General features: G+C 44.3%; 1 protein-coding gene across 1 annotated transcript; it reads right to left on the minus strand.

Annotated features, from left to right (window-relative positions):
* Positions 1-889: 889 nt before the first annotated feature.
* On the minus strand, positions 890-26,106 carry nampt1 (nicotinamide phosphoribosyltransferase 1). Its single transcript, XM_079755772.1, has 11 exons — positions 25,988-26,106; positions 20,814-20,970; positions 18,373-18,476; positions 16,395-16,523; positions 11,350-11,508; positions 10,338-10,474; positions 7,292-7,517; positions 6,455-6,574; positions 5,705-5,845; positions 4,832-4,966; positions 890-4,473 (listed from the first exon to the last, which is right to left on the minus strand). The coding sequence occupies exons 1-11, from the start codon at positions 26,039-26,041 to the stop codon at positions 4,360-4,362; spliced, it is 1,476 nt and encodes a 491-aa protein (XP_079611898.1). The 5' UTR covers positions 26,042-26,106; the 3' UTR covers positions 890-4,359.
* Between the last annotated feature and the right edge of the window lie 680 nt (positions 26,107-26,786).

Here is a 26,786-nt window from a genome sequence, read left to right on the forward strand (position 1 = left end):
AAACCCTTCGATTGCATACAAATGGGTTTATCGGCTTACTTAAACACCATTAAACCCCTTTGTATGCCATCAAGACTTGTATTTAGATTTAAAGTCGATTCAGATCCTGCTTCGACCTGGTCTAGAATAAACGGTATAAAAGCTGGGAAATATGAAGCCATGGGGTTGCCCCCTGCGGGCGCTGCAGGGTATGACAGGAGAGGTTTTATTACATGACCCTTAGGGGGGCTGCTGACTCAGTCATATGATTGTGGGTAACACAAGGCTTGGAATTGTTGCGTTTTTTAAACTGAGACAATGAGACAAGTACCCTTAATCTCACCTTCTGAATAAACAAAGTTAGAACGACAAGAAGAGAGATAACGAAGACTTTAGGGATATAGTGGAAGGCTACTGTTGCATTGCATTTGGTCAGTTCAATTAAACTGTGTTCATAACTGCTCCTGAGTTAGTTTAGAATAGTGGACTTTCTTTTTTTACAATTATTATTACCTAAAAATAAGATTATTCAAACATTGGCGTGTTTGAATAATCCAGATTTGACGTCACAACTGGCAATGATTAAGATTGACGTCATTACAACTGGCAATGATTCAGATTGGCGTCATTTACTTGGACATTGTTTCCAATTAAACTACAAATCGAGCAGGTAGAGTTGAGGCACCTTGCTGTAGGATTACACCATGTAGATTGATTAGGGTTAATACCCTTAATTACCTTTTGGATTGACATTGGTGAAGACTTCCGTTCTATTAGACTCCAATATTAGATCTAAGTTTGCATAACAGAGGCCATAAAAAAACATGGTAACATATGTTATATAATCCAGTTAAATCCTATTGGGTTCTTTCAATGAGTAATAATAATAAAACACTCAAATCACATCGACAGGGTGTGACCTTTAATCAACGCCGTGCTGACATTAGAGCAACAATTATGTTAGTTAAAATATCAGGGAACTCGTGTGGGACAACCAGCATATACATACGATGAAACGACAAAGAAAAGAAAGAAAAATCACTTCATTTGTATTTTGTAATATAATCACGCAGTAGCATTCATACAGGGCCACACACGCTCTCACACACACACGTATGCACAAACATACACTAACAAACACACACACACGCACACACATACCCGTTAACAGACTGAAGCACAATGAATGACTCATGTGTCGTACAAACACACACACTTTTGGATAACTGTTGGTAGAAAACGGTACGTTTGAAAAACAAAAATGAAAGAATGATAATTTCCAGAACTTTCCTTCCTTCCTCACCTACCCTCTTCTTCCTCAGTCAGATACCTTGTGGTATTTACACGAAGAGGGCAGTTTGGCCGCAAACATTTGTGAATCAACTATTTACTGCAATATTGGCTTCATTTCGACCTCCTGACCACGTCATACAAAATAATATTTTCTTCAGAGGTAATCAGAACCCAGATAGTATCAAAATATTAAACCAAAAAACATTTTTGTTTTCCACTTAAGAGTGAACCGCATAACATAAAAAAGGGAGACAAAATAAAACTAGGCTAGGCTCATAATGTTTTGAGATGTACGGTTGGCATTCCAGTTTGGGGTCGTGTGCCCTTTTAAGAGCAGGCAGGAAGAGACGACTTGATGACATCACAAGATTCCAACTGGACTTGATGGCATCCCAAGATTCCGACCCCCATGAATGGTAAAAAGCACCGCAACGGCTAACCTTGGTAGCACAGTTGCTACCCGTGAAGAGATGTTATATTTTGTTCCGTGAGCGATGGGAAGAATGTCCCAAGGGCCCAAGGCCACTAGGTTAGGGTACCATGGGCACAGCGAAAGCTTTTCCACAGCACAGTTAGCAGTTGCATTTCCTTCATATCCACCCGTGTATTCTATCTCATCGGCCATGGAGAAGACAGGAGGATACGAACAGATGTTACCCACACACAGGACTAGGGGACGGGATTCGTACCCGGGCTTCAAGGGCTGTTGGGGAGTGGTAGTTCAGGTAAATGTACACCAACCCTAAAACACCCAATTGGCACGTTCCAACTTTCCAGAATCATCTCTTGGGGAGGTGTTTCCTGCTTGTCTGGGGGAGGGGGGATTAAAGCAGTGATACACAGGACAATGTTGAATTGATAGGCAAATCTGAAAGACCTCCTTCTCTTCAACCTTAAAGTATGTATTTATCCTCTGTCTGTTGTGGCTGATGTTAAAATTCCTCTACTGAGCCCGTAGCAACGGTGTTAGCATTCCTACAGCCTGTCGTCCAATCACAACAAAAAGCCAAGCAACTTAAAGGAAGAGTGATTTTAAGTTCCCTAGCTGCCCCCCCCCGCTCAGAAAACAGATTTGCATAAAAATAACTGACTCACTTTGAAAAGGAAGAAAACGTCAGTGCGCTTACAGCAGTCCATGCACACTCTCACATAGTCAAACCCTGGATGAACATTTAACATCTCACACGCCTATCCAGGGGGAATAGAGGAATAGTCTTCTTTTGAAAACATCATTGTTCGATGTACGTATTGTTATACTGTGAAAATTTGGTGGTATAGACGTGGAATTTGTTATGAATGGGACTTTTACTGCTGTAAGAAGTCTATTATTCCTGGAATCCTTCCTTAATAACTCTACATACCTTTTTTGACAATTCTTGGACAACTCAGGTCAAATCCACTAAAAAGGAAACTTCGCCCCAATTGATTCCTGAAAAAAGATATCTGAACGATTCTGGTGGCCAAAGGTCTCCTCATCAAACCAGCAAAAACAAAGTGCATCAGTCCGAATTATATCGACCGGAATTGAGGGAGGGCACTATTGTCAGTGTATGTTCAGACAGTGCATTCTGGGAAAAGCAGTTCTAGTTCTAGAAGCAAGGAGAACGACTAATTTACGCTCGTGGAAAACACCAATCACATTTCGTTGGCTGCTAGTTACGATTAATAGTGTATTTTGCTCATGCAGACTCCGCAGAGTATATTAATTAGACCTATATAATAATAAAAGAAGCATTTCTTTTGGTGAGACACAATTTAAGCTGCAAGGATCGAATGGGAAAACAGATCAGTGGGAAAGAACTCAGTGTGTAGTACAAAGTTAAAATATTACAAAAAATGCAAATAAAATGCATACAAACACATCATCACATTGACTAATCTTCTTTATACGGGGGCAAGACCCCAAAACCCCGTAGTGCAGGACTTAAGAGCTGACACATCTAATCAGTGCAACCAATCAAAAACCATACGCATAATTTCCCTCCTTCACATGAAAAGACAAAGTTGACTTTAAACAGTATTTAAACATATATAGGTTTTCCACAGCTCTGTACACCATACATGGGGGGAGGGGGGGTACTTTGGGACTACTTCACCAAGGGTCCTACTGGTGAAGCAGTTTGTAATGCTTTTTTTTTTTAAATTTTATAATCGGCCGATTAAATCGTTATCGTAATTTTTCTCTGAAAATAATCGGCATCGGCACTCAAAAATCAATATCGGTCGGGCCCTAGTAAGGACATGTCATTGATATGGTTGTGGATTAGCATCACTTTCACTTTCTCTCCAGCTCACATCTTCTGTAGTCTCTCTCTCTCTCTCTCTCTCCCTCACTCTCCCTCTCTGCCTCCCACTCCCTCTCTCCCTCTCCCTCCCACTCTCTCTCTCTCTCCCTCCCTCACTCTCCCTCTCTCCCTCCCACTCTCTCTCTCTCCCTCTCTCTCTCTCTCCCTCCCTCACTCTCCCTCTCTCCTTCCCACTCTCTCTCTCTCTCTCTCTCTCTCCCTCTCTCACTCCCACTCTCTCTCTCTCTCTCTCTCTCTCTCTCTCTCTCCCTCTCTCACCCTGTCTCCCTCCCTCTCTCCCTCTCTCTAGAGCCCGGTCGTCAGTGACCAAGCAACCAAATGAACAACAAAAACACAAACATGGGACAGGAGTATACACAGATCGCTGGAAGGAAGCTGAGACTTTTTTTTTCTTTTTCTGCCCTGCCGAAGAAGACGAGGGCTGGTTCGGCGGGGGGGGAATGGTGAAGCTGCTAGGGAGCTGAAAAGAGGTGTGGTCGACGTCTGAACTCTCTCTCTCTCTCTCTCTCTCTCTCTCTCTCTCTCTCTCTCTCTCTCTCTCTCTCTCTCTCTCTCTCTCTCCTCTACATGTCTCACCTGGGGTGTCAGGGGGTCGTGGTGGGTGGCTGGGTGGGTGGGGTCACAGGGCCATCAACATCAGTGCACCCTACCTCTGCACGCTGGGTGACAGTGGAGGCCAAGGAGGTGAGGAATGGGGGGGGGGGGGGGGGGGGGGGGGGTGTTCTACGTTGGGTGGAGTTTGGCGGGGGGTGGTTATGTAAGGGTGGGGGCGGGGGGGGGCTTATTTGAGAAGCTCCTCCTTCTCTGTGTCTTTGAGCTTGGCATTGTCTCTGACGTCGTCGAACGTGTACGTCTTCACGATCTTGCCGTTCTGGAACACCGTGTGCAGGTGGTCCTGGGGGGGGGGGGGGAGATCAGAGGTCAGAGGTCGGGGCGACGGGAAGAGACGAGAGGTCGGGGCGAAAGGTCAGTGAGGAAGGGAGCTGTAGGCAGCAAGGGCGCGTGCCTATGCATCTGTGTCTGCCTGTGTGTGTGCGCGTCTGCCTGTACAAGCGTATACATGTGTGTGCCTGTGTGTGTGCTGACACACAGTGCCTGTGTGTATCTGCCTGCGTGCGCGGCCATGTCTCCTTGTCTGTGTCCGCGCCAATACGTGTGCGTATGCCTGTGTGTGCGTGTATGCGTGTGTCTGCCTGTGTGCGCGTGTACATGCATGCGTCCGCCTCTGTGTGTGTGCGTCACTGCAGACTCACCGCTCCGTACTCTTCCAGGTCTCCCTTGCCCTCCTCCAGCGTGACGAACTGCCCGCTGTGGGAGCGGTGCAGGGACAGACGACCCTTCTTTGACCTCTTGTTGGGGTCGGCCACCGGGTCCTTGAACACGTTCACCTGCGAGCGCGGAGCACAGCCGTCACGCCTCCGAGCGGTGACCGCGGGACCGTACGCGGTTATTCCCTCAGTCGACACCGAGCTAAAGATCTACCCAATGTGGGGGCCGGGGTGTTCTCAGGGTGTTTCCCTCACAGCCCAAAGGTTGCCGGTGTGATACCCAGCGTCAACACTGCCTGTAGGCGTCGTTGAGCCCCTACCTGCTACCTAACGGCATGTCTTTGAAATCAATCAAATAAAAAAGCCCATGTGGGCGTGTGTGAGGATGACGGCTGGTTTAAGTCTGATTGGACCCTTAAACGCTTAAAGCAGCCAACATCCACACACACTCCCACAGTCTATTATACAGTGAAATAGCGCACGGTACTACTAGCCAGCAGATGCTTTCAAAAATCAACAAGTCTTAAATACAACAACAAATGTGAAGATACATTTAGAAGCGGCTTTGAACCAGGAACGGACAGGTCCTCTTGCTCAAGGAGGCCTGCAGTTAGACCGCAGACATCCCCGTTTCAAACCCAGAACCTTTCCACTGGGATTCAAACAACAACCACTGGACCATAATCCCCACGCTAAGGGGACCACAGATGCAAATGAGCTTTACAGCAGACCCTGGTATAGAACCTGTTCTGTACACGGTCCCTGTCAACTGAACCGATGAACTAGACAATGAGCGGAGGTTCGTGTGCCACCACAACGACGTGGTTCTGAGGCAGTGGTTTGGTTCTCGCTCCTCACCCCCAGTCCGTTGGTCACCACGTAGCTGCACTTGAAGGAGCAGTTCAGCAGGTCCCGGGTCAGCTTCTGCAGCAGGGCGCCCCCGGAGCCGAAGGAGATGTTCTCGATGGACCACTTCTGCTCCTTCAGGCCCTCCACGATCTGGGGGGGGGGGGGCAGAGGGGAGGGTTGACGTTTGTTTGTTAGGAGAAGCATTTGCCTTTCTGAAAGATTACGTACATTGATTTTCATATGGATGGTGACATAATTACACGTTTTTCCTTTGTTCCTTTTTATTATATTTTCTTATTTTCTCAATTGCTAGGAGAAGGTGTTGGCGGAGAATATACCAGAAGTAGCGTTCAATTTTTTTTAATATGTAATATTCATTTTATCTTAGCGTATAGTGAGGAGGCTTTTGTGGTCTCTCCATGGGGGGGTTTCTCTACCTCTTGCAGGGTGTAGTGTGTGTGTGTGTGTGTGTGTGTGTGTGTGTGTGTGTGTGTGTGTGTGTGTGTGTGTGTGTGTGTGTGTGTGTGTGTGTGTGTGTGTGTGTGTGTGTGTGTGTGTGTGTGTGTGTTCTCTCTACCTCTTGCAGGATGTAGTTTGTTTGTGTGTGTGTGTGTGTGTGTGTGTGTGTGTGTGTGTGTGTGTGTGTGTGTGTGTGTTCTCTCTACCTCTTGCAGGATGTAGTTTGTGTGTGTGTGTGTGTGTGTGTGTGTGTGTGTGTGTGTGTGTGTGTGTGTGTGTGTGTGTGTGTGTTCTCTCTACCTCCTGCAGGGTGTTGATGTCCACTCCGTCCCCCTGGATCACTCTGATGTAGGGGGGCAGGACCCTGTAGCCCAGCGAGTTCTCTGTCGGGGGAAACTTCTTACCAAGGATCTCCAGGACCTGAAGGAATAAAAGCGCAACTCGCTTTTAATACTACTTTTAAAAAGCAAGTAAATACGCTGCTTATAAACAGTGATTCAAGCCATTGTATCATATTATGGTATTTATGGTATTATATTGGTTGTAAAAGGAGTAAGGGTATACAAAGGAAACTATGTGCGGGTTTTCAACTTCGTACATTCCTAGATAGGATAGTCCTTTCATAATAAAAGGGTGTTTGAGATAGGATAAGATCATAAATTACTATGTAAACCAAGTGATAGTTTATCTACATAGCCCACATCATTGAGCAACCCTTCCTCAGAGCGAGAGGGTTTTCCCTGCTTGCGGGACGAACTGTATTGGACGACAGGCTGTAGGAATGCTAACAACTGCAGACGCCGCATACCACGGTTGCACAGGAAGTGATGCTTGACACGCCCCAGAGCCACGATATCCAGAAATGTGTGCGTTCCGGGAAAGGAGATATTTTTAGCTCAGTTTCAGTTTCTCCTCCAAGGCACCTGCGTGATTCGATTCACTTCGACATGACAGCGTCCAACCCATTAGTGAATCAAATAGTCGAGGGGAAGGCCACAAGGACAGCTTTTCAAGATAAAAGCATAGATTGCGAAAAAAAATATTAACAAGACAAATAAAGTCACACGCAAGAGAGTGCAGCACCCCGGGTGGGCTTTTCAAAATAAAAGCGCCAGACCAAAAAAAAATGCACTGCACCTTCAGGACGGTGTCCAGGGGGTCTCCTGAGTCGGGCCGGACCACCAGGGGGGCGTCTGCGCCACGGGACACGATCAAGCTCCTCAGGTCCTCGCCCCAGATCTTCTCGCAGGCGTTATAGATGTCGTAGCTATCGCTCACGATGGACACGGGAACGTTGGGGAACTGCTTGATGATGTGCTCGAAGGCGTCCTTCTCGTGGTCCTTGCCCCATGCTGTGATGGTGCTGGAGAAAATAAATAAATAGAACACGCTCTTATTTTCAAAGATTTAACACAGCGCTTTTAATTTGAAACATATGCAGCTTCAATGGAATGGAGGAGCTTTAGTAAGCAATGTCAACTAGGGTGAACTAGATAAACTGCTTTTACTAGGAAATATCTAACATTTGATGAAGGATTACATTTATTAAATTAGACAGTGTCCTTCAAAATGAAAATGCTTTAGTAGGCAATGCAAAACCAGGTTGTTTATGACAAGTTCCTCTGGATTTATTCAATGTCATAACAGTCTAAAATATGCAAGTTGAAACACAGTTGAAAACCAAGTAAGGGAAACTAAAAGTTACTTATTATAATGAAAACCCAAAAGCCACAGAATATTAACCGGATAGGTGATGCATCACCAGTGATAGAGGAAAACAGGCAATAACACAGGCCGTCCAATAGAGGGCAATATTGTCCAGGTTTTCCATTAATGAGCAAAGGCACAGAATTTCATGGTTGGAACGTATGGGCCGTTTTAGAGTATTTGGAAAGTGTAGATTCCAGCAAACTTCTAATTCCACTGAACTTCCTGGTTGTATGGCTCGCGGTAAAAACTAGAATTTCTGATGGGTTAGGCTGACTCGCTCATTGTGGGCAGAGTGGAATGTGTGACATAAGGATTTTAACTCGGCGGTATTCTACATTAAACTCTACATTATTATATTAGCTGTAAGTAGACACATACACATCAACATAAATTCTAGGTAAATCCTAGGTAAATCCAGCAAGAGCCACCCCCAGGTGGTTTCCATTCCCTGCATTTGCATACCCAAAACCAGTTTGATAGCTGGTCATTTCCTAGACGCACACACTTAATTATATTGAAACAATCTAGTCATTCAGCACACACACAGTCAATTCAGACGCATGTCGCCATGGAACAGGTGTGTGATCTTCGTCTTCCTCAAAAGACTCACAAAGGTTTACCCAAGGACATTGGGAATCGAACCTGGTACCTTTCGCCCTAGCACCTTAACACCCCTTCACTATCTACACAAACTGGCACTAGAGACCTGCAATCAGTCCTCACACCACCAGATCAGCGCGCAGAGGAACACATAGACGCAAAGAAACCCAGACACGTACACGCAAAAGAAAAATCGCCTGCATCTGCATGGCACTCGATAGTGCGCCGAGCGCTTGTGTCGTTTGTTTCTGGGCGACAGGTGCTCAATAAGTGGATGACGTTTCCTCAGTGCTCCGTCCGACCTGTTAGCCCAGAAGAGAGGAGGAATGCTCGGGTTGCCACGTAGCCTCACGTCTCTGCCGCTGCCGGGACGAGACGCAGGGCTGCCCTGATGGCTTTGCGAGGCCTGAGGGGAATGGGTTTATGGCGCTCATTATCCTAATGGACCGCCAAACAGAAGGGCCCGAATCGCACCGGTGAACGCCGTACCCCTTTACGGCAAGCCGGAAGGCGGGGACAGGTTCTCGTAAATACCTCCACTTAGCTTTCACATTTTCTATGAACTTACAAGCGGATATGAAGGATCCACTGACACAGCGTTTTATTTGAGTCGACACAAAATGACCTTTCGACATTCAATAAACACACACGGAAACAGACAAGTTCCAAAATCTTCCGTGGGTGAGATCGGCCGGGGGTTGCTATGGATCTGAAGGTATTAACGAGCTTCGACAGGCCTGCGTGGGTCGGTATCTCCCGCAAAACAAACAAAACCCTCGGTTCAGCTTCCCCGCCCCCCTACCCCTCGCCCACCCCACCAAGGGGAATTTCACTGAGGGCCAGCTCCCCAGCGGCCCCACGCCAAACAAACAGGGGACCGCTTATGTAATGGTCGCCATGGCGAACACCATCCCTGCAGACATAAACTTGGGGTAACCCAAGCAGCGCCATGGCAAAGTAGCGTCTCCCGGGCAGCATGCTAACATAGCGTGTGAGCACGTATCCTGTTAGCGTGTTGTCATCACATGTTAGCATGTAAACATAGCCTGCTAGCATGTTAATATAGCCTCTAAGCAATTAAACATAGGCTTGATAACGTACTCTGTTGGCATGTTTACATGGGCTGTTAGTGTGAAAGCATAGCCTGTTAACATAGCCCATTTGTACATCAACATATAGTTGTTGACAGGTTGACATGTAGCATGGTGGCATTCGTGTGCATTGCATCTTAGAGCGAAGAGGATTCACGTGTGCATGGAAGAAAGGAGGTAAAAGAAAGAAGAACGAACCAATATCAAAAGAAAACTATCCACGTCTATCCACGAAGGACACAACGAGATACGCTTTCCTCCAATACCGTGGCAGGTTTTAAACATACACAACCGACCAACTGCTAAAGGATGTGTCTGTGCAGGTGCGGGAAGAATTGTGCAAGGTGTGCTCTGGAAATTTTGATAGAGCGATTTGACGTCATGTTTATTACTAAGACGAACCGAAAGGTGAAAATTTAAAAGGGGTGATTTCATGCCAGCGATGTAACTACACACAGGCAAAAAGCAGGTTTTCAAACAGCTTGTAACGGCTGATCACCCACACATCTGGTGGCATAATAATGCCCCTTTAACACATATATGTGCGGGCGTATGGCCCAGACCGAATGCACGCTGATGGGCCTTAAATGTCATCGTCTGTTGCCGTAATATCATGATGAATGCAAGTATTTTTATTTTAATCGTGGGCCCTGTCTTGATGTCCTGTCCTGATGTCTTGTCTGTGATGTTTGTAAATAGAGCTGCTGGGATGCAAGACCAATTCAGACCTGCTCTGACAATGAAGTATTATCGTATCGCACGCGGGTTCGACCGCTGGTTACCTGTGCTCCGCGGCGGGCACGGAGAAGCCGGGGACGGGGTCCTTGGTTCCGTAGTACTTCTTGATGACCCCGATGCCGGCGACGGTGTCGGTTCCCTTGAAGTTGACCAGGTGGGCAGAGGCTCCGATACCTGCCGTCTTGGGGGGGGGGGGAGGCGGCGATGGAGAGAGAACGGGGCGATGTTTATTACATAGAAGAGATGATTCAGGAGTACGGTCAGAAGTCACAAAGCAGCCCTTATTTTTATTTTTTTGTTTGTCTGTGATGTGTCTGTTTGTGGATCCACCGTTTCCATTCCCATTACCTAGTCTGAAGACAGTCTCCCTCAAAGCCAACATTAAAAAGTTTTCCCTTCCATAGATATGGATGAATAAATACTAAAAACAGATGTACAGACAGGCGAGACAGAAAACAAAAGGGCAGGCACAAAAATGAAGACAGAGCCAGACAGTCAAAGCAACAAAGGGGCAGACAAACCCGGCTAATAGATAAATGGACAGGCAGACAAACAGACACACAGGAGCCCATACTTTCACCCCAAGATACGATTACGATGCACGTTATTCATCCCAGACGGGGAAGACAAGGGCAAGATGCGCTCCAGGCGAGTGAGCTAGCGTTGTGGAGGTTCTCACTATTCTGTCTGTTCTAGCGTGTTGCGGTGACTGGACTGGATGCCTGGACTCTCCTCATGGTCAACCGGCCAGCACCACATCACCATTTTAACATGATGTGCATGTATTTACCTGTATGTCAATTATGGCACCCATTGCACTCCTGACCATCCCTGGAAGAAGGGATCCCCCACTATGCGTTTCTTCTCAAGATTTCTTCCTTGCTAATTTCAAGGGAGTTTTTTCTTGCCCTTGTGGGGGCTTGGGTAAAGGGGGTTGTCATAAATATTTGACCTGTTAAGCCCTTTGAGACTGTAATGGTGATTAAGGGCTATACAAATAAAATTGAATTGAATTGAATTGAACTGAATTCTCGGACTAGTCTGGCTCGGCCGTACCTCCTGGGAGGAGACGCCCCGATAGCCAAAGTCGTGCAGCTTCAGCTCCAGGCCTGTCAGGTTGCCGGAGGTCTCCAGCAGGAACTTGGCCAGGATTTTCTTCTGCTCCCTGGAGTTGGTCGCCACGGTGATGGGGTACCAGATCTGGACTAGGATAGTCTGGAGAGGATGGAGGAGGAGGAGGAGGAGGAGGAGGAGGAGGAGAAGGAGGAGGAGGAGGAGGGAGAGAGGGGGTTAATGGACAGGATCTCACACTTGTTGGATTTCTGCAGAGAGCAAAAGGGTTCTCACTCTTCTGTCCAGCTCAGATCAAAGCTTTACTACGAGATTGATTTATACCATGGCTGAGAAGATGCATTTGTGTGAACAGGTTAGTTACCTTTTCAAATCGCAGTGCGGTTTTGGAAATTGCTTAGGGTATTAATGTGTCTTCCCCGCTTTTCAAACATGGCAATCACAACACTGACAAATCAGACTTGTTTGCGGCAGCCAAAGATCAAGCAACGGTACAATACCCTGCAATGTTGAGAACATAAAACCCTTTCGCGTTTTCGCCTAAGCACACTCGTCTTCAAAGTGTGCTCCAGTTCCAGGGTTTGGAATGGACCGACAGGGAACGGCAGGGATGCCTGCGTTTATTAAAACTATTTCAGAAGCTTTAATTTCCATGCAGAGCGCTCCGACTTTAAAAAAGGAAGGATGTGTGGAACATTACGGGTACTTATTTTAATAAGGGGGAACAATAAAAATGTAAGTGGAAATTAAATTCTGTTTCCCACCAGCCTTATCATACCTAAGTATATTGCTCAGTACATGAAGTTCGCTTTTCATTTGGATGAGCTGGTGTGTCACCAGCTTACAACTCCTGGCGTTTTGATATCTACAGACTGCTTTACGCCGCAGCGATGCAAACAATCCAGGTTCTGATTCCACTATCTGGTCATTCTTTTGCAAACACTTGGGTTGGAAATGTCTTTATCTGAACTGTGGACAAATTACGTCTGCGTTATGGGGCCTTGACATTTTTACCGGGAATACGCAGCACACAATCTAGCAATGTCTGACTGAGGATAGGGAATGGACACACACACACGAACACGCACACACACACATACACACGAAACTGGAGGATGGGCAATACAGGGACAGAAGATAAGAGAAAACAAAAACGAAAGAGAGAGACGAAAAGAGCAAAACTATGAAAGTATGAAAGTAGTATGAAAGAAAGAAAGACAAAAATAGAGAGCCATACTCAGTATCAAAAAGATAGAGAGGGATAAAAAGGTTTAACCCAATGATGCGGTGTACGTGGGGGCCAAGGGCACAGAGCCGTCTAATTTTAAATCCGTCACAAGGAAAGTGTGTAAATATATCCATGACCTATGTCTTTTAAAGCTGTGTGTGTGTGTAAATATATCCATGACCTATGTCTTATACAGCCACTCTGGATGTGTGCGTTGGTGTGTGTAACTCTCGATATGAGCCCTCTTGTACAGGCCCATGAGATAACACCGGTAAGGCTTCATTTCCTAAGAGGAAATAAAGTCGAACAGATTTCGTGTGGGGTGGAGTCTGTTAACGGCTCTTCTCTCCACCCTTTAAACAACTAACTTTTATTTGGAAATCCGTGTTTGTTTGGTAGCTGGAGAGACCTCGGATCGTGCGCTATCGCGGACAATAAACTTGGTTTCAACGCAAAACACAAACTTCAATTTTGCCTCCTGAACAGCATCACTTCAAGGTACACTTCGCCAATATTCTGCAACAAACATTAACTAATATAATAGAAAATAAATAAACATACACAGGCTGAATCGCAATTACTTTAGGGACTTTCTTATATCTTTTGCATTAGGTGGAGAAAGATGCTTACTGTCAGATAGACTCGGAATAAACCACTCAATACAGGGAACTGAAACCCACATAACGTATTATCAAGGGAGCAGAAGCATTCATTGGGCCCTATCTTAACGGTCTGAAACGCAAGTGAGAAGCGCCAAGCACAAGTAGCTTTGTGGGCGGTTCTATGGCGATGTCGCTATTTAACCGGCGTAAAAATGACTCTTGCGCCCGGCGCAAATCTAAAAAGGGTTGGTCTGAAGTAGCCTAATTACCCGTAGGTGTGGTTTGGGCGTAACGTGCAATAAACCAATGAGAGTACCAGCTCCCATCTCCTTTAAGAGCCATGAGCGCATTTGAATCTGACAAGTTGATATTCTGACAGCGCGTCTGCAGTCTACGATGAGACAGATGCACATGAATTTCAAACTTCAAATGGCTCAGTTTATGGCCAAATAATATGGCCTAATTCACACAGGGAATAAGGTTTTATTCCACAACTTCAGAAATACTGAGTCCTCAAATAAATTTCGGCAAAGAAAACTTAACACACATATGAATTGCGGTAACTGTGGTTCTATTTAATGATATACGCAATACATTATAAACATAGTTTCTTATCAGTATTGTATGCATTATCGTTATCGACTTGTGTTCCTAATATGCATGTGTCCCCCCGTTAATATACATTGCCATGGACTGTATTATGCATTACGTGTTTAGTTTGCGTGTGTTTAAACAGATGGACGCACACACGCGCGCCTGCATTCATTCATTCTTTTACACATACACAAACGCGCGCCCGCATTCATTCATTCTTTTTAACACACACTCGCGGTAAAACAATGTTTTCTCACGATCAAATACTCATCAATCCTAAAAGTTATGTACACGATGTCTGTGTCAAGAAAATATGTGTTTGCTGTATGGTGTTTGCAGATGCATTGATTTAAAAGTACAACTTATTACCGCTGTATCAGCTGTTGTTTCCCAAATAATTTACCAAGAATGTGTGGCTAGGTAGATGAGAGAAGCAAAGTGTATGCGCGAGGTGCACAAGCAACATTATGCATGCGCCCTTAAAATAGCATCTGAACAACGCGCCACTGACTTTCAACCAGGTATTTCCTGGTTTGTGGCGCAAGTGGTTTCTGAAACTGCAAAATAGCACCAGGGAACGTTTGCACCAGAACACGCCTCCTCCTTTCGCCGAACCGCCCCTTGGGGCGCAAGATCATTCCCTAATTTACCGACGCGTGGCGCAGGAGGGAAAAGAACGCTCTGGGCCAGTTAATTGCGCCGGATGCAAGATAGGGCCCATAGTGTTCATCAGTCAAGTAAGGACGAATGAGAAAAAGGGAGAAAAACAAGAATTCAGGACTGGTGGCTTCTTTTTGACGGATGTGGCAACTTTCCGTTTAAGAAAGGTAGACGCGTGACCGAGAGAAGTTGCATTCCTTAAATAAATCATGTGTTTCCAAAGGACATTTCCCCTATGCATTGGTTTTCTCTCACAAGCACTTTTTATTTCACCTCGAGTCTCTGACCCGTCTATTTCAAGCGCAGAAAGAACTAGTTTTCCTTTCATAAGAGATAAGAGAGATATTCAAAAGGGAGACGCATTGACACACCGACAAGAAATAGAGAATGGGAGGGCAGACTAACCGATGTAATAGTTGACCACATCCTCGTTGCTATGGGGACCGGGGGGGGGGGGGGGGGGGGGGGGGGGGGGGGAGAACTGCCCACTCAGTTGGCCCAATGGCGCTCTTACCCTGTTACATGTAAGTTACAATAAACCTAAACTGACACTGGGGAACATTTCAAGTAATCCAGTTAACTCAAGCTTTCTTCTTTCTAAATACTTTACAATAGAAGAGTGAGGAGTGAGTGTTGCAACAGATCAGCTCTCCTAAATGAGTTTGCAATGAATAAAATAAAGAATCTTTGTGAACAACATCTATAGTGATCAGAGTGTTGCTGTACAGATTGATATTTGTAGTTGTAGTAGTAGTAGTAGAAGTAGTAGTAGTTGTATTTTATGTTGTTTTAAAAATAGTTCATCTTTAAAACTACTGAAACAATTAACAACAAATTCTTAAGCTTCCAAAGCCAATGGGGATAAGTGGGGAGGAGAGGCAGCAACCCAAAAGGTTGTGGGGTTGAACTCCAATATCTGCAGTAAGTTGCTTTAGATAAAACGTAAAATAAACGCTCAATAAACCAATGATGTCAAGGAGGCCAGCAGCAAATTTCCGGTATAGCTTTAAAGCGCATTGCATCATACAAGTTTGTTTTATAGCCTGGTTCCAGCCCATAAAACCTTTTATAAAAACCTCTCTGATTCAAAGTCTGCTCCACAGTTTCTTGTAGGGCTGGGTATTGCCGGGTACCTCACAATTCAATTCAATTCGATTCTTTAGGTCTTGATTCGATATCGATTCAATTCGATTGGATTGGATATTGATCCAATTGCTTCGATATCGATTAAATAATACGTGCATATGACAAAAATACCTAAATATTATTTAGAATTAACCATTTCAAAAAGAATTAACCATTTCATTGTGCTTTAACTATCAAAAAGGGAATACACCATTGTATAGAATTGTTCCTGAGCTAAACTTGCAGCATAAAAGTAATAATCATAACATGGACAAATGTAAAAGGGCATGTACATTTAGGCATACTCGCTTCTAGATTACAATGACTGAGAATGTTTTTTTTTTTTTTAATGGAAATAATCGATTTCAAAGAAATTCTGAATCGAAATTGAATCGAGAACAAATAAATTCCAGTGCATTGATGAATCTATATTTTTTATATTTTTTTCTCTTTAGTCAACTTCTTCCTTTTTCCAAACCTGCCTCTTCTGACATCACAAGTGGGCGTGTCCACCTAGATGGGTGCCGGATAGGTCAGTCTTACCAGCCTCCCCGGTGGTGTGTAGCGAACGTCGCTCTTCTATCTGTCACAGATCTAGGGGGACGCACCCGCTTGTGATGTCAGAAGAGGCAGATTTTCAAAACAGCTTGTAACGGCTAATCACACACACACCTGGTGGTACAGCACGCCACCTTTAATAACACCTAAAAGACGGAGTGCAATCGTGTCTTGAGTCGCCCCAGGCCGTGGCTCTGCGGGCCCGTACGACCTCGTCATACTGTGGTTGGGGTGTACTTGTTTTGCTGCAGCAGACCTCTTACCTCCACCCAGTTGGTGAGCCAGTAGCACTCTGGGTCGGTGCTCTCCACGGTGAACAGGACGTTCCCACGGGGGATGACACTGCCCTCTGGCACCGCCTTGATCTCGATGGGCAGGTGGCCATCGTATTTCTGGAACACACACACACACACACACACACGTCATTGTGCTGCATTTGTTTAGCGTGCACTGCTTTTGGGTTACTACACTGCGGTGTGATATTTCTACTTGCTTGCGGGATCAGAAACATGACGTTGCATGAACTTTTTTCTTAAACTTAAACCAGACACTGATTTTGGAAGTCCTATCGGATTAGAAGTGAGTGCACGCGTGTGTCTGTTCACATCACAATTGCTATATCAGAATCACCCACGCAAAACAATAGGTGTGTGTGTGTGTGTGTTATGAAGGTATTATTGTAGCAAAAGTCTTTGGCAGTTGTAACGATGAACTTGTGCTCGCTCATTAAAATGCTGAATCAACATAGCGTTCTGTATCATTTTATTTGTGAGGAAATTTTTCACAGATGTGCAACTTCTGATGCAGTAGTTCACATTTGGGTTGACGAGTGCACACATTTTGGGCATGTTCTCAGATTCCGAAACACGGGTGTGCGAATGTGTTTTGCGCCAACTGCGCTGCAATGATTGTAGCAAAAGTGTCAATTGCGTGACTCTTTGAATTAGTGATGCACAGGATAAGATTTGTGCACCTGTAACACAGACTTGTGAACTTGTAGACAAAATGTAGTGTTTACAATGGTAGAAAAAATATTTACGACTTCAAATGTACTGTTACCCATTTGTGAGTTTAGAGTACACATGCAAAATAAATATTTACGACTTCAAATTTACTGTTACACATTTGTGACTTAAATAAATCTGCAGTTACAGGTGCTAAAGACTTTTGCTACAATAATACCTTCATAGAAAGATGGCTTACCTAGAGCTTGCAGTACGGCGAGCTAATAAGTTGCCTGCATAAACGCACGCAATCGTTTGTGTGGGTGTTTGTTTACACAAAGCACAACAATGGCAAGATGTTTTTTGGGTTTTTTTTGAAACACAAAGTCTGCGGCATGGTAGCAACGTCCATTGTTTTTAATTGAATGAATGAACTGAATTGTAATCAACTTTCATGGCAACCAGACGTTGGTTTCCAAATGCTTTTGTCTGTTCACATGACTCACCTTAGTTGGTCAACAGAGTATCAACAGCTGATTATTAAAAGAGACTAACATTTTTTGACCTTGCTCGACTCACTCAATTGTGTAGGACAGCCGGTCGGCAGACTTCTGTAATATTCTAACCGGAAGGGACGACTTGTAAGCCAAAACATTTTTTTCATTTCAAACTTTTTAGGGATTTATTTGTGTTAACAACTCACAATATTAATGATTATACCGTCTCAACCCCAGGGCATTGCACTCCAGTGTCTTGAATGCATAGGCTCAAACAGCTTGCAGTTCACTTAGCAGCCACAGGGGTCAGTAATGAGTGGGAGTTACCTCTTTTTAGAAATTAAATCTGTGGCATGTATCCCGATGCTATGAACCAAATCTGTGACGGGGGCTTATTTTCCCAGGGCGGCTTATAGGTCGATTTTGCAAACCTATTTCAGTGATTTGCATTCGGGTGATAAAACATGAAGTTCCTAATACCGTCCCGAGTTAACGTCCATAAGCTCATTTACATTAGACGTTTGAAAGTAAAAGGATATCCTCGGAAAGAAATAAGCATGGGCATCAATTCATCACTGACTAAAATACACAGAGGACCGTTCTCTGCCATCTGCTCCCAGTCCATTAGCGATGATTCAAAACCTGTGCGTCTCAACAAAGTGCTTGCAAAATAAAAGACGCCTTCTTTTCTAAATCTAAAAGTTCAGGTTTCTACTAAAGCTTGAGCGAGATATGAATTATGGTCATCGTCCCTAGTCTAAATAGGGCTAAGCCAATCAGTTGATGGATAAATAGATTACCTCCAGGATGTAGTTCCAGCCCTTCTCGTTGAAGACATCATCCTGGAAGTGTTCCCTGTAGACCTCCTTAGCCTCCTGGATCTTCTCAGGGGTCACCACCTTCCCTGCAAGGGCGAGGGGGGATGGGGGGGGGGGCAGAACAGAGAACATTCATTAAGGTAAATGAGAGACAGATTGAGAGAGAGCAGAGAGTGCTCTTACGCACTTATGGTAAGTTGTACGTCCTGGCACTTAATGTACGCACTTATTGTATGTTGTACGTCCTGGCATTTAATATACTCACTCATTGTACAGTGTACGTCATTGAACTTAAAAACTACTACTACATTGTGTTTTTGTATACAGGGAATGGTTTAACCTAACAAATGTTAGTCCTTGGCACTTGGTTCTATTCAGAGATATATCGTTTCTCTTTCTTCAGAGAAATGTACTTGTACATGTTAACAATGTACTAACCCGTCGCTTTGGATAATAGGGTCTTCTAAATGCCCTAAATGTAAATGAGTGACAGTAAAGAAAAAGGTAAAGAGAGAGAGGGAGTATAAGAAGGTGAAATGGCAAGGTTAAAGGCAGGAGGTAGAGGAGAGAGAGACAGAGATAAAGAGACAGAGATGGAGAGACTGAGGGACAGACGGACAGACGGACAGATGGACAGACGGACAGACGAACAGACGGACGGACAGACGGACAGACGGACAGACGGACAGACGGACAGACGGACAGACGGACAGACGGACAGACGGACAGACGGACAGACAGGACAGAAAGCAAGAATGGGTTAACTACACACGAGAGAGAAAGAAGAACGAGATGGGCAGGAACTTGGTCTGACCGAAAGGACTGCTCATTAACGCAAACAGCAGCATAGTTTGTCGGATACATTAACACACTTCCGCAGAAGACTGTCCGCCAAGGAACACTGGGATGTGATTCTACTGTTCCCGCCACTGTAATTAAATTAGCAGCGCACCACATGCATCTTTGTCCACACACGCACGCATGCACGCACACACCTACTTGAAACATTCATTTCTAGGGTACACTAAATGGGGGCTTTGTCCAAAAGGCAATGTGCATGCATGCTGGGACAAAGCAGTGAGTTTTTGGCTTTAGAGCGGAAATATGGTCACAAATTATCTTCATCATTTGATGCGTTACAAACGATATGTGGGAACAGAGTTAGCTATTATCTCAAAGTTTCAGTTGTATTCAACCATGTCATTGAATAGCATAGCTCAAAATCGGTCTCTTTTCTCTTACATATTTTAACGGACTTTAGTACTAGAATATTTAGGGACTTTTTGGTCAAAGGTCATAAGCTCATGTGCGACACTTGTGAAGGCTAAGCGTGTGTAACTAGCAAATCAACTTTAATATTTTAAGAGCAATGTTTTTTTTAGATTCACTCTGTAAGTAGAATTCTAAGAACAAAGTGAAAAGGTATGTGGAATAAAACGGCACTACATTTTTTTTTATAATTTACTTCTTACTTATTTATTCCTGCTTGCCAGCTGGGCTTTGGGCTGAAGTGCAGCTGTTCTTTTGTTTCTCGTGCTCTCTGCTCCTTTTCTTCTCATCCCTTAATCTACTTCTCCCCTGGCCCTCTCCTACCCCACCATGAAATCCTCTTAAGTGACACAATGCAAACTGTTTCTCTTTCTCTCCTTCCTTTGCTCTCCTGTGATGCCCTAACAACTGCTTGCCATCCTACATTTAAAAAAAGAAGACATTTTAAAGAAAGGAAAGCCACTCCAAACTCCCAAAATGCATTCTGTTCTCCTCTGTATTCATCTGTTAAGTCTTGTCTTACTGTTCTCGGGGAAGATCGTGTGGATCAAAATGACACCATATCTATGGGGAGTGCTAATTAATGTTCATCACTATTCTCGGGAAGTACAATTCTGACGCTGTGGGGAATCTGCAGAGTTTACTCAATCGGAATTAGGAAGGTACTTGTTTACAGCCAATGGTGGCTAATTTTAAGTGTAAGACCGTGCAAACTCATGGGTTTTACATGCAAAGAACTTTTCCGTACAGCTTCAGGGGTATTACATGACAGAAGGGCTGGGCGATTCAACAAATTTTGATTGCGTTTAGATTTTAGCGTCAAACGATCACAAAACTAATATAATCGAGTTTTAAAATGAATATTATTATTTTGTTCATTAAATGTATTATAGAAAGTGGAAAGAACAGCTGGATACATATCTGTACATTACTTTAGATTTGAACATTTTCTTTTTGACCATTTTTGTGAATTTTCTTGTGAGTTCTCAGTTACAACATGTTTTTTGGGCGAGACATGCTGAATAAATACGTCACGTTATCAAACTCAAAAATTATCGTTCGAATAATCGTGATTTCAATATTGACCAAAATAATCGTGACCATGATCTTTATCCAAAATCGAGCAGCACCTACATGACGGTTGGCGGGTTTACCTTTGAGGTACTTGTGGAGGATGTACTGGAGGCCGTAGAACACCGTCTTGTCATACTTGACCTTCCTGTTCTTTGTGGGCTCCGTTCTGGTCTCACGGCACTCGAAGTAGGAGTACACTTTGCTGGTGTTGGGCGGGTACTGCTTGTAATGTGTGACCTGCGGGACGAAGGCACACAGAGGTGAGGCTGGGGATTCAGCGTGCAGACGAGCCCCTTGGCAGAACTACAAGTCGTCCACATGGATGAGACGCACCTTAAGGTTGCATATTTGCACCAAATCTACCATTAATGGGCCGTAACAGGTGCAAGGGCGATTGGTTATTACAAGAACAATCAATATGATGAAACTATGATGATATCAGAAGTGGAGGTATCACAAGATCGTATAAATGAGAATGTTATGGCTATCAGCCACCCATCTGGCGGTAAAATAAGGGTGCTTAAGATTATCTTATTGACATTTAACCACATGCCTAAGGTTGGCTGAGTTGCAGTTTCGCTTTCACGCCCAAGTTCACTCTTAGGCCCTTAGGCTATACATGCTTTGGGGACTACAGGAAAAAGCATTCAACCAGGTGTCTGAGACATCTACGCCACCTATGGTTTCAGAACCCGGACCCATACATGTCGATCAAATCAAAGGCGTCAAAGAAACACAAGATCAACTTTGATGTTGAGACCATTGATTTACAAGCAGGGCTGCATAAACAACCCCTCAGTTGCAGGCTACAGCTAACCTAGCTTAGCTTTGATCCTAATAAACATTGACATATTGTAATTGCTTTACTTTTGAAAAGTTTGCCACACTCGAAAACGATCTGAAGCATAGAAGGTGTGTACGGACGTGTACATGTGGGTGATTTTATGTTTGCAATGTATCATCCACAGATGGCATGCACATTGGATAGTTGATTAGTTGATACTTGATATCTTTTCTCGGAAGCATCTTGCTCTTTAGGGGAAAGACAGACCAAACACTTTCACTTTCAATTTTCTCAGCTATCCTGTATCCTAGAGCTCGAAGAAACTCAGTATTTTGAAATGGCGTAATTAATAATCAATTATATTCTCAATTGTCTGTAATGTCTGTAAAAACAAAGTTTCATGTCGGTGGACTTGAGTGTAAAAAATGTGACGTTATGAATTTGGGTCACTTAAAAGTTCATGGCTTTTTATCTATGCAACCAAACTATCAGGAAGACGTTGGCATTTGACTGACACTAGCCTGACATTGAACATTTTTAGGACCCTCCCCCCCTCCTCCCACGGACAAGTTCCAAAGAATCCTATCTGGTCATGTGACCACAGACCGTGGATGCTTCTGAGGTCAAACAGGAAGAGAGATTGTCACGTGACTTGGTCAAAATGCGTCGGACATACGGACATTATACAAGCCACACACACCCACCACAAGCAGTGCGCTATGGCTGAAGAACAGCATGCTTTTAGTGGAATGAAACTGCGTGTTTTTACTGACATTTACAAATGAGAATCCTGTAACAGACTCTGCGCACACTTCTGGAAGAGTTCCCAAGAAGCCAAACATCTGTGTCCGAATCTCTCTCGCACACCCACGCGCGCACAAACAAACACACACGCACGCACCAACACACACAGATGGCCCCGGAACCTAAAAGATCTTCCGGATCCTTTGTCAAGTCCAAGTCAATTTTATGTATGTCTTTATTCATAACAGTCAGTCAAAGGGCTTCCCAGGACGACATTAAACAACATCCTCCAACACAAAGCCCTCTTAAGGCCAAGGAATAAAATGCCCCAGTACCCAGAGGGAAGAAACTCTGGGAAGGAACATAGAAAGGGTGTAGTAAGCTCCAAATGGATAGGCATAACAGCAGCATAAAAGTCATAAGTTACGGGCAATCAAATTAGGTTTGAATGGCTGAGTCATCCGTGGACCGATGCATGCCCGGACACATACAGGCTTCTCAGAGCGAGAGAATTCATGTTGATATACACACACGGCCAACGGGATGAATGGCGTCACTGTATTAACTCCGAGCTCCAAGGAAAGTGTGTTTATTTTGAGTTTTTTTCTAACTGAGACTCCCCGAGTTTCTTTTGTTGTGCTAAAAGGGAAATTTGTGATTATGTAAAACATACAAGGCAGTTGACCAGAGCAAAACACACAAACTACTGTAGCAGGTCGGAAAAGTAAACGTCACGATATCCCAGTGCTACCAGTAATAAACTCGGAACTCCGGAATTCTAACCAAATGGTTTTATTACCTGTAGTTCAATGTAGTTGTCATGTTAACATATTGTTGTGATGTTCGACTTGCGCGTAATGCTTACAATGCAGGCTGATTGTTAAGCTAGCCCGCCAATGTCTGAGTCTCCCATGGATACGTCGGGGACTAAATTAAATTCATTAATGTTGGCCACTGCTGGAGAGGCTTACTGCAGGAGAAGGGGCTAGCATAGCAGGGTAAATGTCATTGTAATAGTGTTTCTGTGACCCTGTCCTTCCCCCTTAACCTCAGAGGACCCAAAATAGTGTAGAGATAAACACGACACGCGGGCCTGACGCCACGCAAACTAACTCACACACATCTTAGTTTCGCCAAGTGACCCTGCTTCATACGACTTTGGAACAATGCAACATATACCAAGCAGTATGTGAGATATTTTAGTGTAAATACCGCTGTTCGCTCAGATGCCAAACGTTGGTTCGAGATTCAACTTCAAAGAACAGCTTGACGTTGAAGCAGCCGATGTAGGCGATTGTGTGGACGGCAACAACAACAAAAGCCCAAACAAACAGTAAGAGCCCATAATGGCCGACCGAATATAAAGAGAGAAGAACTGAGATGCACACACACACCCACCTACATTGTAGGGATACAAAGCACATCAACTCACAGTAACATGATCCCCAGTGGGACTTAAGAAAACAGTCAGGATTTGTTTGTATCTTTGCCGGCTTGTTGGTCACTTAAGTCTGCGTATGAATATCTGGTTATCAATCTTATTTTCTAGAAGAGTCATCCGGTTACAAGAAGGAATAATAAATTATCACCAGAACGGAAATATTAAGCCATTAGACGAGGGCAAGTCCAGGAAACACTCAATGGCATGAAATGTGATCAACATCAAAGCAAACGCTTTAGACTCTGTGTACCTTAATGTATCCGTTCTGTTTGACTTGTCCTGAACGCTGTAATTAACACTGTAGTGTAGAGGTGCGTTTACCACACACACACACACACACACACACACACACACACACACAGGGTCATGATCTTAACAAGCAGCTTATTTCATTAATTTGTATGCCCACCATGTTACAGTATGATGTATTCAGAGTTCTAAATTTGCGCCCCAGGATATGGACGAGTCGTAATGCTACTAATTCTATTTACAGACTAAATAAATAATAATAATAAAAAAAATATTCTAGTGATGTATTTGTGGTGCACTTCTCGTTGGGATGACAGCTTAGTTGGTAACAGAATGGATGGTACTTGTGATCATTTAATAGAGTTTGAAGCCTGATCATGTTCGGTTAAAATGCAACAGTCCGAGACGTCCTACGTCTACGACATAGGCAAGGCCATGCTGAAATAAGAATTGACTGCAAAGGTTGTCGCCTAAATTGGAGGAATGGGATGCTTTAAAATGAGCAAAAAGTAATTAACCTTCCCTGTGAGACATTTTGAAATTTGGATGTTAATATTGTGATTATGTTGCTCCATATTACCCCTAACACTTGCAAACCTAATCTTGTGATTTATAGAACAATTTGTGGTCTAGTTTATACTCTGTAATTTGCAGAATAGACTGAACTAAACTAGTCAGGACCATATCAGAGACTAGCTTCATTCAAATAGATATATTATATGTTAATCCTTGAACGTATAAAGAGCTTATTAAGAAAACAGTTCTTCTGAAATCAAGTAAAGCTCTGTTTTACACATTGAGTGTGTTAACTTAAAAAGGAAGACTTCTCTACAGTCTCTTTAACAGAAAATGCTTTGTTTTATTTCCACTACATTGCTTTAATGCATTTCATTCTCATTTGCACCAATAACCTCATATTTCCTGCCGTGGTATTAACCATTCCATTATCCTACCGGCACAAATAACAAATTCTTGTTAAAATAGGGATATTACACATCTGTAAAAACGAAACTAAAAGCAAGGTGAACCAAAACAAGGTCCACCGGAACCTCCATCCCGTCGACCAAAGCATAACAATTGACATACATCGTCAAAACATTAACTGTGATGAACAAAATACCAAAATAATAATAACATCTCACCGTTACAACGTTACGTTTCAATTCGCTGCAAGACCAGCTTTCTCGGTTTTAGGATCGGGTTGGCGGGTCACAAGAAACGGAGACTCAAATCAGACGAATTATCAATTTCGTTTTCGGACTAGTGAAAGCTACCAAAAGGCTATCCCATTTTACTCTCTGTCTGTCTGCCTAGTTGTGTGTTGGATGCCAAGTTAAATTCCTGGGTGTACATTGATGCATTTGCGCATGGTGCCACGGCCGGTTGTGCGCGAGCGGGTATGCGACCTGCTCGCGCAACCTGGGCCGGGAAGGGAAGGCTCACGTGCGGCTCATCACATCATCCAGAAGAGACTCGGCTGCTCGCTAGTTACAAGCAGCGCTGCCAGATTGGGCCAGACTTTCCCTCCAATCTGGCAACCTTCAGGCTAACGTTAGCTTCCCACCACCGTTCATATAATCTCCTGTTTCGGTCACCCTGGCTAGTAGCGAGCTACCTAGCTAGCACCTATTGCACATCAACGCGCCTCAGCGGACAAGGCTCGGGGGAGGGAAAACGCGAACGTTTTCCCCTTTTAGGAGGCGGGTTTTATGGGGTTCGTCCTTGTGTTCGTCGCGGCTATAAGGGTCGCTTTATCCTGGATCTGAGGGAGGATGCTTTCTCGGTGAAATTGGTACCCCGTTTCGTCCTGCCCTATCCTCCTCCGCCGCCTCCTCCTCCTCCTCCCCATTTGGCCTTGCGATAACCATCGGACATGCCACAGAACCGCGGGATGGCCTTGGTGCTGATTAAACCACCTTGACGGGTCTATTATACTGGGGAATCGCACCCTCTGCGTGTTTTTATATTTTTTTGTTTTACCCTTTAATCAACAGCGAACCCCCTTTAAACGTAGAAACATAACACAGATACGTTACCTTGTAGGAGTCGGTCGCTAGCAGTATGTTGAAATCGCTGTCTCTGTGCTCCATCTTTCCCCTTGGTTGTGAGTCAGTCGCAGCTGTCAGTATTGTGTGTGTTTGTGTGGAGCGCCGTGTGTGTGTCTGTGTGCAAGCTGCCGGGAACTCTAACAGCCAGGTGTTGCCAGATCGGGCCCTAGTCCCCACCCAATCTGGCAACATTGGCCGCTGCGCGCTGAAGCCAGCGTTGCCAGATTGGACGGGGAAATCGGGCCCGATCTGGCAACGCTTGTAGCCGCGTAGCTCGGGAGCGGACAGTGGGGTGGAGCGGAGAGGGGGCGGTGCCATGTGTTGGTGTCGTCACGACAGTTTCCGCCTTCACTCGGCTGTGTTCGGCCTGTAGCCGAGGGTGACTCGTGAATAGTTGCACTGGCAACAAAAAGGCCCTCTCCAAACTTCGAAACAGGGAAAATGTTGCTCAAGAAATCTCAAAATGGGAACAAATACGCGGAGCTTGACAAAAGGCTTAAAAAAGGTGGAAAATATAGAGGGAAAAAATAGACCCATAAATGAAAGGACTAGCTGTTGATCATATTGTTAAAGGAAATGTGTATGAGTAACAGTGTAAAGGGCAATAACATCAATGGAAGATAGCAATGATGTGAAAAAGGTAAAAAATGTAACTAAATGTAATAACATGACATTTATGTTTTTCCTCCAACAAAAAAACGGGAAAAATCTGTTAAATACAGCAACAAGTAACATTTTCTTGCACTTGTCTGATGCTGCAAGAACGATTTTATTTGTATTTTTTATT

This window comes from Pollachius pollachius, assembly GCF_949987615.1.
Source record: "Pollachius pollachius genome assembly, chromosome: 18".
Taxonomy (NCBI): domain Eukaryota; kingdom Metazoa; phylum Chordata; class Actinopteri; order Gadiformes; family Gadidae; genus Pollachius; species Pollachius pollachius.

What these genes read in the sequence shown, in the direction of transcription:
- nampt1 (XM_079755772.1), bottom strand. Translation starts at nt 26,041, where the DNA reads ATGGAGCACAGAGACAGCGATTTCAACATACTGCTAGCGACCGACTCC. An exon ending in CCTCCACAAGTACCTCAAAG is followed by an intron (nt 18,477 to 20,813) that starts GTAAACCCGCCA and finishes TCGCCCTTGCAG; the next exon opens with GGAAGGTGGTGACCCCTGAG. An exon ending in ACATCAACACCCTGCAGGAG is followed by an intron (nt 5,846 to 6,454) that starts GTAGAGAGAACA and finishes CCCCCCCCCCAG; the next exon opens with ATCGTGGAGGGCCTGAAGGA.